Below are 13,046 nucleotides of genomic sequence, written 5' to 3'. Positions count from 1 at the left end.
TCCAGAGCCCCAGGAGAGGCTGAGGGAGCTGGGAAGGGAATGGAGCCCCAGGAGGGGCTGAGGGAGCTGGGAAGGGAATGGAGCCCCAGGAGGGGCTGAGGGAGCTGGGAAGGGAATGGAGCCCCAGGAGGGGCTGAGGGAGCTGGGAAGGGGCTCAGCCTGGAGAAAAGGAGGCTCAGGGGGGACCTTGTGGCTCTGCACAAGTCCCTGACAGGAGGGGACAGCCAGGGAACAGGGACAGGACAAGGGGAAATGGCCTCAGGCTGGGCCAGGGCAGGCTCAGGGTGGATGTTGGGAACAATTCCCACCTGGAAAGGGCTGTCCTGCCCTGGCAGGGTGGATTCCCCATCCCTGGAGGGTTCAAAGCGCTGTGGCTGTGGCACTTGGGGACAGGGGACAGAGGTGGCCTGGGCAGGGCTGGGGTGGTCAGGAACATCCCATGGAATCATGGCTTTTCCATGGTTCTAGGAGTTGTGGGAAGACTCTCACACCCATTTTCCTCATAAACTCTTTCTCCTCATTGTTAGGAGGACAGTGATCCTTCTAAGGCTGGTGAATCTCAGAAAGGAGCCAGCAGGAATCTCTGCTTCCCTCTGCTCCCCACGGGCAGAGAGGGGCCAGGGCTGTCACGGCCCGGGGATGGGCCAGGCTGGGACAGAGGATCCCACAGAGGACACAGTGGAGGGACAGAAAGGCTGAGCCCTTCCTGGCTCTCAGCTCCCTCCTCTCCAGGAGCTCCTGGCACGGCTCTGGGCCCCCACCTTCTGCCGACAGGGAGAATTTCCCAGAGATTCTGCTCATTGTGGGATTTGCTGCCCCAGACAGGGCAGGATGAGAGCCCGGCTGTGAGCAGGGATCCCCCTGAGCCTGAATAAAAGCTGGTAAAAGTGGGGCCAGAGGAGGCCAAGGGCTGGAGCTCCTCTGCCGTGGAGCCAGGCTGGCTGAGCTGGGAATGTTCAGGCTGGAGAAGGATCCAGGGAGAGCTCAGAGCCCCTGGCAGGGCCTGAAGGGGCTCCAGGAGAGCTGCAGAGGGACTGGGGACAGGGATGGAGGGACAGACCCAGGGAATGGCTCCCAGTGCCAGAGGGCAGGGCTGGATGGGATATTGGGAATGAGGAATTGTTCCCTGGCAGGGTGGGCAGGCCCTGGCACAGGGTGCCCACCCTGCATCCCTGGCAGTGCCCAAGGTCAGGCTGGACACTGGCACACCCTGGCACAGCGGGAGGTGCTGAAGGTCCCTTTTTACTGAAAGCACCCTGGGTTCAATGATAATTCTCACACATTTTTACACATCACCAGCAGTGGAGCTGCATCAACAGAACCAGCACTGACCCTGTCCCACATCAACCCCCAATGAGCTGTGAAAGATCCCGGACACAGACAGACAGACGGACAGACAGACACACAGACACACAGGCACACAGACAGACACACAGACAGATAGACACACAGAAACATAGACATACAGACACACAGAAACACAGACAGATAGACAGATAGGCACACAGACAGACAGACAGGCACACAGACAGATAGACACACAGAAACATAGACATACAGACACACAGAAACCAGACAGACCACAGACACACAGACAGACACACAGACACACAGACAGATAGACAGATAGGCACACAGACAGACACACAGACACACAGACAATGCCACTGGTGCTCACCTGAAGGTGCCAGGAGCACCTGGGGACACAAGGCTCAGTCCCAAGCTCACCATTAATGGGCTCCCATGGCAGCGGGGGCACAGACTGGGGCTGGAGCCCCTCCCACACCCCTTCCTGGCCCCAAATCCTGAACTTTCTGCACCAAAGTATCTGCACAGGAGCCATGGCCAAAGCTGCCCAAATCTCCAAGGGGGTGCCAGTGCCCCAGACCCAGCCTGGAGCCTGCTCCCCCATCGACACCCCAGGACCTCCCACCCCTCCAGGGCAGGGCACAGGGGGCACAGGGTTGGGCACAGGGGGCACACAGCTGGGCACAGTGCTGGGCACAGCCCCCTGGTGACCCCTGGCAGCCCAGCAAACAGCCCAGAAGTGGAGCAATGGGGTTACCCCAGCTGACCCAACAGCCGGGGTGAAAGCCCCCCCAGAGGTGGGTTCAGTGGCACCACAGGGCCCCTGGGCAGTACCTGCCTGTGACCCCCAGCCCCGCCCTCACCTGGGGGCACGGGGGGCTGGAGCTGCCCCAGCACACCCGGACACGGCACCTGGGGGTCCCAGGGGCTCCCATCCCGGTCACAGCACACCCAAAACAGCTGGGACCCCCCTGCCCTGCCCCAAACCCCCATCCTGCCGTGTGCAGGGGTGACTGCGATGGAGCTCGGTAACGCGGTGACACCGGGCAGTTTGGCGACACGGCGACACGGTGACACGGTGACACCTGGCAGCTCAGTGACACCTGGCAGCTCATTGGCACGGTGGCACCTGGCAGGTCAGTGACATGGTGACACCAGGCAGCTCGGTGAGCCGGTGACAGACACCGGGCAGTCCGGTGACACCTGGCAGCTCCATCACACGGTGACACGGTGACACCTGGCAGCTCGATCACACGGTGACCCACGGTGACACCTGGCAGCCAGCAGCCCCTCCCCAGCCCCTCCCCGCGGGCGAGGCACGCTCCGGAGCCGCGGGTACAAAACCCGGTGCCGCGTGTTTATTGTGGGGCGGTGGGGCCGTGGGGGCGGTGCGGGCCGGAGTGCGGGACGGCGAGGGCGGGGGTGCGATAAATAACGGGGTGGGGGTCCCGGCGGGCGGGGGGACCCCGGGCCCGGCCGTGCCCCTCGCGGGGGCTCCCCCGCCCTAGGGCTCCTCGGGGCCGTAGAGCAGCGCGGCGCTGAAGGCCGTGAGCGGCTCGTCGGGGGCGTGCGCCAGGCGCCCCGACACCAGGTCCACGCAGAGCGTCTCGCCCGCGGCCAGCGGCGCGGGCTGACACGCCGGGCCGGCCGGGCCCCGCCCCACGGCCTTCTCCAGCCTCGGGCTGAACCCCGAGCCAGGCGGCGAGCGTCCCAGCGGACTGCACGGCCCAGCGCCGCCCCGGGCCCGGGCCCGGCGCTCACCAGGCTCCCCCACGGCCGGGTGAAGCGGCCGGGTCAGGACGGGGATGAGGACCGGAGCGGGAGTCGCCCAGCGCTCGCCGGTGCCCCGAGCCGGGGCCACCAAGGTCGGCGGGGCACCGGCACCGGCAACGTGCCCGGGAGGACACGGGGTGGTCCACGCCGGTGTGCACTCCCCAGACCGCAGCCCCAAGGCCGGGGGGGACCCCAGCAGACACCCCACAGAGCCCCGGGCGGCTCCCACACACGCATCTGCACCGCGACTGCAGCCCACAGCCCCTGGGCAGCACCCCACAAACACCCCACAGCCCCTGGTGCGGCACCCCACAAAAACCCCACAGCCCCGGCTGCAGCACCCCACAAACACCCCACACAGTCAGACACAAACACCCACAGCCCCTGCTGCAGCATCCTTCACCCCACAAACACCCCACAGCCCCTGCTGCAGCACCCCACAAACACCCCACAGGCACCCCACAGCCCCCGGTGCAGCATCCTTCACCCCACAGCCCCGGTGCAGCACCCTTCACCCCACAGCCCCTGGTGTGCATCCCTCACCCCACAAGCACCCACAGCCCCGGTGCAGCATCCTTCACCCCACAGCCCCCGGTGCAGCACCCCTCACCCCACAAACACCCATAACCCCTGCTGCAGCACCCTCAACACCCCACAGGCACCCACAGTCCCCGGTGCAGCATCCTTCACCCCACAGCCCCCGGTGCAGCATCCTTCACCCCACATCCCCCGGTGCAGCATCCCTCACCCCACAAGCACCCACAGCCCCCGGTGCAGCACCCTTCACCCCACAGCCCCTGCTGCAGCATCCCTCACCCCACAAACACCCCACAGCCCCCGGTGCAGCACCCCTCACCCCACAGGCACCCACAGCCCCCGGTGCAGCATCCTTCACCCCACAGCCCCTGGTGCAGCATCCCTCACCCCACAGGCACCCACAGCCCCCAGAGCACCCCCGTGGGCCCTCACCCGTCTCGGGGTCGTAGGCGCCGCCGTCGTTGAGCAGCACGTGGTCGAAGGGGACGGTGCCCGGCTCCGTGCGCTGCGTGCTCAGCGCGGCCGAGAAGGCGACGCGGGGCACCGAGCCCGGCTCCCCGACCGGGCCTGGGCACGGGCAGCGTCAGGCACGGCCGGGCCGCCTCCATCACCCCCTCGGCGGCCCCGCAGCCCCTGTGCCCCGAGCCCAGCAGCCACACCCCATACCCACCCCTGCCCCTTCAGTGTCCGTGCCCCCCTGACCCCGTCCCCACCGCGTCCCCAGCCCCCCAGGCACCCTGTGCCTTCCCATGCCAGCCCAGACTGCTCCTGCTCCCCTTGCAAACCTCCAACCCGCAGCCCCCCAGCTCCCCGCATGCCCCCCGCCCCCCGTGGCCCTCCCTGCACCCCAAGCCCCCCCAGCACCCCCAGCTCCCCACATGTTCCCCGTGGCCCTCCCCACACCCCAAGCCCCCCCAGCCCTACCTCTCTCTCCGGGCAGCCCTGCAGGGAGGATGAGGAGGGGCTGCTCAGGGCCAGCTCGGGGCAGGACCCCCGGGAACGGGGTCCGGCCACACCAGCGTGGTCAGGGGCACACGGGGGGGCTGAGCCTTACCGGGGGGGCCCACGGGACCCTGCTCTCCATCCTTGCCAGGGGGCCCAGAGGGGCCAGGAGGGCCCATCTCACCCATGGGGCCTGCAGGTCCAGGGGGGCCAGGGGGGCCTGGAGGGAGGAGAGTGTTAGAGCCACCTTGGCCCCACGGCCAGTGCCCCACGTGTGATGTCCCCTTGTCCCCACACACTGCAGCCCCACAGCCAGGATCCTCCTGTGGTCCTGTGCCCCTCACCACAGCATCCCCAGCCAAGGCCCTGCGTCCCCACACCCACTGCAGCCTCCTGGTGACCCTGTGCCCCACATCCCCGTGTCCCCTTGTGTCCCCACATCTCCACATCTCTGTGTCCCCACATCCCCGTGTCCCCTTGTGTCCCCACATCTCTGTGTCCCCACATCTCTGTGTCCCCTTGTGTCCCCACATCTCCACATCTCTGTGTCCCCACATCCCCGTGTCCCCTTGTTTCCCCGCATCTCCACATCTCTGTGTCCCCACATCCCCGTGTCCCCCTGTGTCCCCACATCTCCACATCTCTGTGTCCCCACATCCCCGTGTCCCCTTGTGTCCCCACATCTCCACATCTCTGTGTCCCCACATCCCTGTGTCCCCTTATCTCCACATCTCTGTGTCCCCACATCCCCGTGTCCCCACATCTCCACATCTCTGTGTCCCCACATCCCGTGTCCCCTTGTGTCCCCACATCTCCACATCTCTGTGTCCCCACATCTCTGTGTCCCCTGTGTCCCTACATCCCCATATCCCCGTGTCTCCACATCCCTGTGTCCCCACACACCCATAGCCCCACGTCCCTGTGTCCCCATGTCCCCACATCCCCCTGTGCCCACATCCCCAAGTCCCCACACCTCCAGCACCGTTCCTGCAGCCCCACGAGGCCCCCGCGCCCCACGTCCCCCCATCCTCTGCATTCCCCGTCCCCCCGCAGTGCCCAGGTCCCCGCACGTCCCCCCATGCCCCGGTGTCCCCCCCGTGTCCCCGCACCGTGTCTCTCCAGCCGCGCCAGGCGCTGCAGCTCCCCGCGCAGGTGGCCCAGGCTGGCGTTGAGCGCGCCCAGCCGGGCCGGCAGCTCCAGCGCCTTGTCCAGCAGGGCGGCGTGGCCGCGGGCCGTGGCGTTCAGCTCCCGCACGGCGCCCCAGAGCCCCGCCACGTGCCGGCCCAGCCCCTCGCGGAGGCCGCGCAGCCCCCCGGCCACGGCCTCCAGCTGCTCGCAGACCCCCTCGAGCTTGGCCACGCGCGGCTCCAGCCCCGCGGGGCAGCCCCCGGCCCGCGCCAGCTCCCGCGCCAGCGCCTCCAGCCGCTCCTCGCTCTCCGCCTGCCGCGCCGCCGCCGCCGCCGCCGCCCGGTCCAGCTCGGCCACCACGCGGTCGGTGGCGGCGCTCAGCTGCCGCTGCCGCGCGTCCTGCTCGTCCAGCTCGTCCTGCAGCCCCTCCACCGTGGCGTTGAGGCCGCTCAGGGCCGCCAGCGCCGCCGCCAGCTCCCCGCGCAGCACCCGCAGCTCCGACGGGGACGGGCCCCCGAAGACGCCGAAACCGTCGAGCGGCGCCTCCGGCTCCTCCTCGGGCTCGGCGGGGCCGGGCGGGAGCGGCTCCGGCTGCCGGGGGAGCGGCGGGGCGCAGGGCCGGGCGCAGGGCTCGGCGCTCAGCTCCTCCAGAGCCGCCTCCAGCCGTCCCGTCCGGTTGCGGAGCCGCTCCAGCGCCTCGGCCAGCGCCTGCCCCCGCAGCCCGCCCAGGGTCCCGGCCAGCCCGTCCTCCCAGAGCTCCTCGGTGTCCCCGGCCGGGCACGGGGGCCCGCAGCGGGCCAGCAGCGCCTCGAGCTGCTCCAGGCGCGCTCCGCGCTGCGCCCCGCTGGCCGCCAGCCCCTCCACGGCCCGGCTGAGGTTGGCCAGGCGCCCCGGCAGCCCGGCCGGCCGCCCCTCGGGCTCGGAGGGCCACGGGCCGGCGCGGGAGGCGTTCAGCCGCCCCTCCAGCTCGGCCAGCCGCCGCGCCAGCACCGGGCCCTGCCCCTGCCCCGGGCCCGCCGCCGGCACCGGCAGCCCCGCCAGCCGCCGCTCCAGCTCGGCCAGGCGGCGGAGCACGTCCGGGGCCGGGGGCGCGGCCGGCGCGGGGGCCAGGCGGCTGCTCAGGCTGCTGATGTGCCTCTGCACCGACTCCACCGCGTCCCTGTTGCGCTGGTCCACCGACTCCACCAGCTTCTCCAGCGCCCGCATCCGCTCCCGGTGCTCGGCCGCCTGCCGCCGCAGCCCCTCGGTGCCGGTGGTGCAGGCGGCGCACAGCTCCTGCAGCCGCTGCTCCAGCTCGTCCAGCGCCGCCGTGCCCGCGGCCCCCGGAGCCCCCGCGCCGTCCCGGCCGCCCTCGGCGCGCTGCAGGCGGCTCTCCAGCTCCTCCAGGCGCCGCTGCAGGTGGCTCAGCGCCTCCCGCACCTCGGACCTCTCCGCGTCCGCCACCTGCTGCCCGCCGGGCTGCCCCTCCACGGCCGCCCGCGGCGGCTCCTGCCCGGCCCGCAGCTCCTCCAGCTGCTCGCTCAGCCGCCGCACCTGCTCCTCCAGCCGCCGCACCTTCTCCGTGTCTCCGCCGCCTGCCGAGCGCCGCCGGGGTCAGGGGCAGGGGCAGGGGCAGGCCGCACACAGCGTGTGCCCGCATGCCCGCATCCCCACATCCCCCTCATTCCCACATCCCCGTATCCCTCACATCCCCGCATCCCCGCATCCCCCAATCCCCCACATCCCCCGCATCCCTCACATCCCCGCATCCCACACATCCCCACATCCCCCACATCCCCGCATCCCCCACATCCCTGCATCCCCCGCATCCCTCACATCCCCACATCCCCCTCATTCCCACATCCCCCTCACTCCCGCATCCCTCGTATCCCCGCATCCCTCACATCCCCACATCTCCCGCATCCCCCCCACATCCCCGCATCCCTGGCCCAGCTGTACCTTCGCCCCCCAGGCCGCTGAGGGGGTTGCCGAAGCCGGAGAGCGTGGGGCGGCCGGGGCGGGCCGGGGGGCGGCCGGTGGGCTGGGGGGCCGCTGGAGCGGGGCCCTCGCTGCAGTCCGGCCCCGAGTAGCCCTGGCAGCAGCGCCAGGCCAGCTCCGTCACCGTGCGCTGCGACACCTTGTAGCGGGGCCGGAGGAAGCTGCGGTACCTGCAGGGGGACGGGACGGGGCTGGGGGAGCCAGGAGGGGCGCGGGGCTGCCCCGGAGAGCCGGAGCCAGCACAGGCTGCGGCTTCACCCTGCGCTCAGAGGCCGGGGGGCTGCCCTGCCCAGCCCTGTCACCCTGCACCAGTCCCAACACCACCCCCAGGGCCATCCCAGTGATGGCCAGAGAGCTCCGGGATGCCCCAGGGCTCGGCTGCACGTCACAGGGGAACAGTGTCGCCCTCCGGTCACCCTCCAGTCACCCTCTGGTCACCCTCTGATCACCCTCTGGTCACCCTCCAGCCCAGAGAACTCTGGGGTGCCCCAGGGCTCCGGCTGCACGTCACGGGGGGACAGTGTCACCCTCCGGTCACCCTCCGGTCACCCTCCGGTCACCCTCCGGTCACCCTCCGGGCCAGAGAGCCGCGGGGTGCCCCAGTGCTCCGGCCGCACGTGATGGAGGGGGACAGTGTCCGGTCACCGCTTGAGGCCGCTGACTCTTGCGCAAAAGCAAACATGACCCCGGGGTGGGTAAACACCAGTGGCGGCGGCGCGGCCGCGGCCCGCCCTGGCTCTGTGCTGGCCCCCCAGAACGCGCCGAGCCCCCCAGAGCCCTCCCGGCCCCACTCACGCCAGGACTCGGGGGCACTGGAGCTGCCCCCAGGGGCAGGGCTGATAGTCCGGCTTGATGAAGCTCTCGACGCCATCCTCCACCACACAGCTCACGCTGCGGGTCACCACGTAGGCACACCAGTTCCTGCCGGAGGGAGCGGGTCAGGGCACGCAGCCGGGGGCCGCTGGCACTCGGTGCCGGCCCGGTACGCACCGGGCACCGTCCTGGTACGGACCGAGCACGGCACACGCCGGGCACCATCTGGGCACCACCTGGGCACACACCGAGCGCTGTCCTGGCACCCAGGAGGCATCATCCCGGCACAGAGCAGCCACTGGAGCTGCCCTGGCATGGAGCTAGCATCATCCCAGCACACAGCGGGCATTGTTCCAGCACACCCCGTGCGCACCATCCCGGCACACCCCAGGCATTGTCCTGGCGTGCAGCAGGCACCAGGCATGACCCCGGCAGAGCCACAGCCACACGCCCTGCCCTGTGCCAGGCCTTCCCTGGCACCCTGCAGCTCCCCGGGCATCCCCCGCATCCCCCAGCACACCGCGGCCCCTCCGGCCACACCCCGCATCCCCCGGCGTGCTGCTGTGCTTGCCCAACCAGCCCCACCGGTAGCACCGTCACGGCCCGGTGCGGGTTAATGGGCCGGATCCTGCCCCAGCACGGCCTCAGCCGTGCCTGGCGACCCCTGCAGCCCCGGCTGCAGCCCCCAGCCCTGGCTGCCCCACAGGGATGGGCTCTGCCGGGAGCAGGGTGCCCACACCCCAGTGCACCGTGCCGTGCATCCTGCCCTGCCCAGGGAGGGACCCTGAGTGCTGCCCCGTGAGTTGACCACACGTTCCCTGCCCTTCCGTGCTGCCCCATCAGTGATCCCTGTGTGTTCCCGCCCCTCTGTGCTGCCCCGTGTGTGACCCCCGTGTGTTCCTGCCCCTCCGTGCTGCCCCGTGTGTGACCCCCGTGCTGCCCCATGTATAACCCCGTGTGTTCCTGCCCCTCCGTGCCCCGCGGCAGCCCCGCACCGGTCCCAGCGCAGCGTCCCAGGCTGCGGGACCCCCCCCAGCCCCCCCGCGTGGGACCGCAGCCTGGCCCCGCTGCCGGGACCCCGTCCTTGCAGCCTTATATGGTCGGGCCCCGCAGCCCGGGCCCCGCTCGGGCCCCCCGGCCCCACCGGGCAGCCCCCCGGGGAGCGGCCCCCGGCGCTGGGTCCCCCCGCGGGGCCCCGGTGCGGCGGCCGGTTCCCGTCAGCCCGGCTGGTTCCCCTCAGGCCCCGGCTGGATTCCAGCTCCTCCCCGGGGGCCGCCGGGAATTCCTGCGCCGACCGACGGCCCCCCTCTTCTCCCCCCATCCCATCCCAGCCCCGCACCCGCGAGGTCCCGCGACCCCCGGGCTGCCCTGGGGTCCCAGCGCCCCGCTCCGGGGCTGTCCCCATGCCAGGCGAGGGATGGGACCAGAGCTCCCCTAAAGGGCAGGGTCTGGGGGCACCCCCGCGCTCCCCGAGCCGCGGGGAGGGAGCACCGCACACCCCGACCCGTGCAGAGCCCCCCTGAGCCCCCAGAGCCGCACGGAAAGGCTCCGCCGTGCCCGTGCCCCACGCCGGACCGGGGGTGCCCCTCCCCGTGTTCCCCGCGCTGCGCCGGTCCCGCCATCCCCCCGGGGCCGCCGCGGGGCCGGGGCAGTCCCAGCCGTGCGGCCGCGCCGCTGATGTGTCCGCGGTGAATGCGGCGTGACCCCAACCCAGCGTGGGGCCGCCCCCAGCCCCGCAGCGCCCCGAGCCCCGGCCCCGCGCTGCCCGCGCTACGGGATGGGCAGAGGGCGGCTCCGGCCCCGGTACCCCTGTCCGGCACCGCTGACCCACGCGGGATGCCGAGCAGAGACCGGCCCGCCATCCCCGGCCCCGCTGCACCGGCGGCCCCGACCCTCCACGTGCGCCCACTGCCCGCCCTTGCCGGGCCCGGGGGTGACGCCCCCGCCCCGGGGACCCCCGCCGGTCCCGCCGCCCCCCGGGCTGGACGTGGCACGTGCCGGTGCCTGCCCGGCGCCGGGGCTCCCGTGGCAGCGGGGTGGGGGCTGCACTCCGTGTCCCCGCCGCCGCCCGGTGTGTCCCGGTGTATCCCGGTGCGTCCCGGTGTGTCCCGGTGCGTCCCGGTGCGTCCCGGCGCTCGCGGCTCCTACCTGTGCCGGCTGGCGGCCCGGGCACCGCTGTGGGCCGCGGCCGGGCCGGGGGCGAGCGGGGCGGCCCCGCCGGTGTAGAGGCTGTACCGGGGGGGGAAGTTGGCGGCCAGGGCCTGCGCGGCCAGGAGGCACGGCCAGAGCCACGGTGCCATGCTGGGCTGGGCTGGGCTGGGCTGGGCTGGGGCGGCTCCGCTCGGCTCGCTCAGCCCGGGCCGGCGCGCCTCAGCACCGCATGCGGCGTCCCGTCGCGGCTCCGCGGCTCTGGGCGGCTCGGCACGGCTCGGCTCGGCTCTGCCCTCCCCCCGGCCGTCCCTCGGCCAGCCCCTCGCCACCAGAGCCGCCCAGAGCCGCTGCCCGCCGCCGGGGTCCCCGGGGCCCCCCGCTTCCTGCCCGCCGCGCCCCCGCCCCAGCCGCGCCGGGCACCGCGGCCCCGCCGGCCCCGCCGCCACATCTGCTCCTCGTTAGGCCGGCCCGGGGCCGGGGCAGCCAGGGAGGCCGGGCAGGGGGCCAGGGCGCGGGCGGCCAGCGAGGCGGCCGCGGCTACCGCTGCTGCACCGGCCCGCCGAGGCCATCCGTGCCCCGCGGCCGCCGCCGGCACCGGCTCCGCCACCGGCTTCGCACCGTGCCCCGAGAACCGCCGACCGCCGGTGGCCTCGGTGCTCGGCCCGCGCTGGGCACAGCGGCCACAGGTCCCGGCACCGGCACCGCAGCCTGCAGTGCCACGTCCCCGCGTGCCCGTGAGCCCGTGCCAGGGGACACGTCCCGGTGCCAGCACCGAGCCCGGGGCTGCCCCGCGCCCCCGGCCGCACCCCCGGGGACACCGTGCTGGGGACACCGGAGACACCGGGGACACCGGCACGGCAGCCGTCACACCGCGGCCACCCCGGGCCGCCGTGGCCCCGAGCCCACGGTGATGATGCCATGGCTTCCCCGGCCCTCGCGGTGACGTCACGGCCGCACGGTGACATCACGTCTTGGCGGCGGCCCCGCGGTGACGTCAGGCGCGGGAACCCCCCGCCCGCGGGGAGCGAGGGTTAAGCACAAACAGCTGGCGGCAGCTGGAGGGGGAGGGACCGCGGGGGAGGGAGGGACACACCGGGGCTGAGGGGCCCGGGCCGGGCCTGGCCGGGGGCCAGCCGTGCCTGGGCCCGAGGGGGACGGTGGCACCGCCTCCGGGCTCTGGGGCCGTGGGGGGACATGGGGGGCCATGGGGGGCTGCGGGGGCCGTGTCTTGGCCGTGCCCCAGGGGACTCCAGACCGCGCTGGGGCTCCACGGCCGAGCATGGGGGGCACAGGGACGGGCCCAGGGTGCGGGCAGGGCCCCGGGGGTCTCGCTGCTGGGACCCCTCGAGGGAGGACCATCAACACGATGGGCTGCCGAGGCACCGCAGGCCACCGCAGTGCGACCCACACATCGCAGTGCGACCCACACATTGCAGTGTGACCCACACATCGCAGTGTGACCCACACATCGCAGTGTGACCCACACATTGCAGCAAACCCACACATCGCAGCAAACCCCGGCTCCGTGTGGCCCGGCGTGCCTCCAGTACGGCCTGGTATAGCCCAGTATGGCCCAGCAGCTCCCAGTATAGCCCAGCACAGCCCAGCGGCTCCCAGTACAGCTCAGCAGCTCCCAGTACAGCCCAGCACAGCCCAGTACAGCCCAGTACAGCCCAGCAGCTCCCAGTACAGCCCAGCACAGCCCAGCAGCTCCCAGTACAGCCCAGTACAGTTCAGTAGCTCCCAGTACAGCCCAGCACAGCCGGGTACAGCCCAGCAGCTCCCAGTACAGCCCAGTACAGCCCAGCAGCTCTCAGTACAGTTCAGCAGCTCCCAGTACAGCCCAGCACAGCCCGGTACAGCCCAGCAGCTCCCAGTACAGCCCAGTACAGCCCAGCAGCTCCCAGTACAGTTCAGCAGCTCCCAGTACAGCCCAGCAGCTCCCAGTACAGCCCAGTACAGCCCAGCAGCTCCCAGTACAGTTCAGTAGCTCCCAATACAGCCCTGCACAGCCGGGTACAGCCCAGTACGGCCCAGCAGCTCCCAGTACAGCCCAGCAGCTCCCTGTACAGTTGAGTAGCTCTCAGTACAGCCCAGTACAGCCCAGTGCAGCCCAGCACAGCCGGGTACAGCCCAGTACGGCTCAGCAGCTCCCAGTACAGCCCAGCAGCTCCGAGTATGCCCCGCTATGTCTCTGCACAGCCCAGCGCAGCCCGTCCCGCTGCGGCCCCGCCCGCTGTCAGCAGCTGCAGAGAGCTGTCATTAGGCTCATTAGCGCTAATTAGCCGCGGCCGCCCCGGGGCCGCCCGGCCCCGCCCCGCCCTCGCGCCGCGCCTTGTATGGAGACGGAGCCGGCGGCGGCCGCCAGGGGGCGGGGCGAGGCAGTGACGTCACCGCGACGGGGAGGGGCTGGACGC

General features: G+C 71.9%; 1 protein-coding gene across 1 annotated transcript; it reads right to left on the bottom strand.

The window, feature by feature from the left end:
- Positions 1-2,812: 2,812 nt before the first annotated feature.
- Positions 2,813-13,045, bottom strand: EMILIN1 (elastin microfibril interfacer 1). The gene is made up of 8 exons (XM_064707213.1): positions 10,627-13,045; positions 8,461-8,586; positions 7,627-7,835; positions 5,670-7,262; positions 4,673-4,780; positions 4,543-4,560; positions 4,051-4,185; positions 2,813-3,345 (listed from the first exon to the last, which is right to left on the bottom strand). Exons 1-8 carry the CDS (start codon positions 10,776-10,778, stop codon positions 2,813-2,815), a joined length of 2,874 nt encoding a protein of 957 aa, XP_064563283.1. The 5' UTR covers positions 10,779-13,045.
- Position 13,046: the final 1 nt, after the last annotated feature.

This window comes from Zonotrichia leucophrys, chromosome 3 (genome assembly GCF_028769735.1).
Source record: "Zonotrichia leucophrys gambelii isolate GWCS_2022_RI chromosome 3, RI_Zleu_2.0, whole genome shotgun sequence".
Taxonomy (NCBI): domain Eukaryota; kingdom Metazoa; phylum Chordata; class Aves; order Passeriformes; family Passerellidae; genus Zonotrichia; species Zonotrichia leucophrys.
Note: the sequence above shows the minus strand (reverse complement) of the source record. Positions and strands in the feature narration are given on the sequence as shown.

What these genes read in the sequence shown, in the direction of transcription:
- EMILIN1 (XM_064707213.1), bottom strand. Translation starts at nt 10,778, where the DNA reads ATGGCACCGTGGCTCTGGCCGTGCCTCCTGGCCGCGCAGGCCCTGGCC. An exon ending in CAGTGCCCCCGAGTCCTGGC is followed by an intron (nt 7,836 to 8,460) that starts GTGAGTGGGGCC and finishes GTCCCCCTGCAG; the next exon opens with GTACCGCAGCTTCCTCCGGC. An exon ending in GGCGCGGCTGGAGAGACACG is followed by an intron (nt 4,781 to 5,669) that starts GTGCGGGGACAC and finishes TCCTCCCTCCAG; the next exon opens with GCCCCCCTGGCCCCCCTGGA.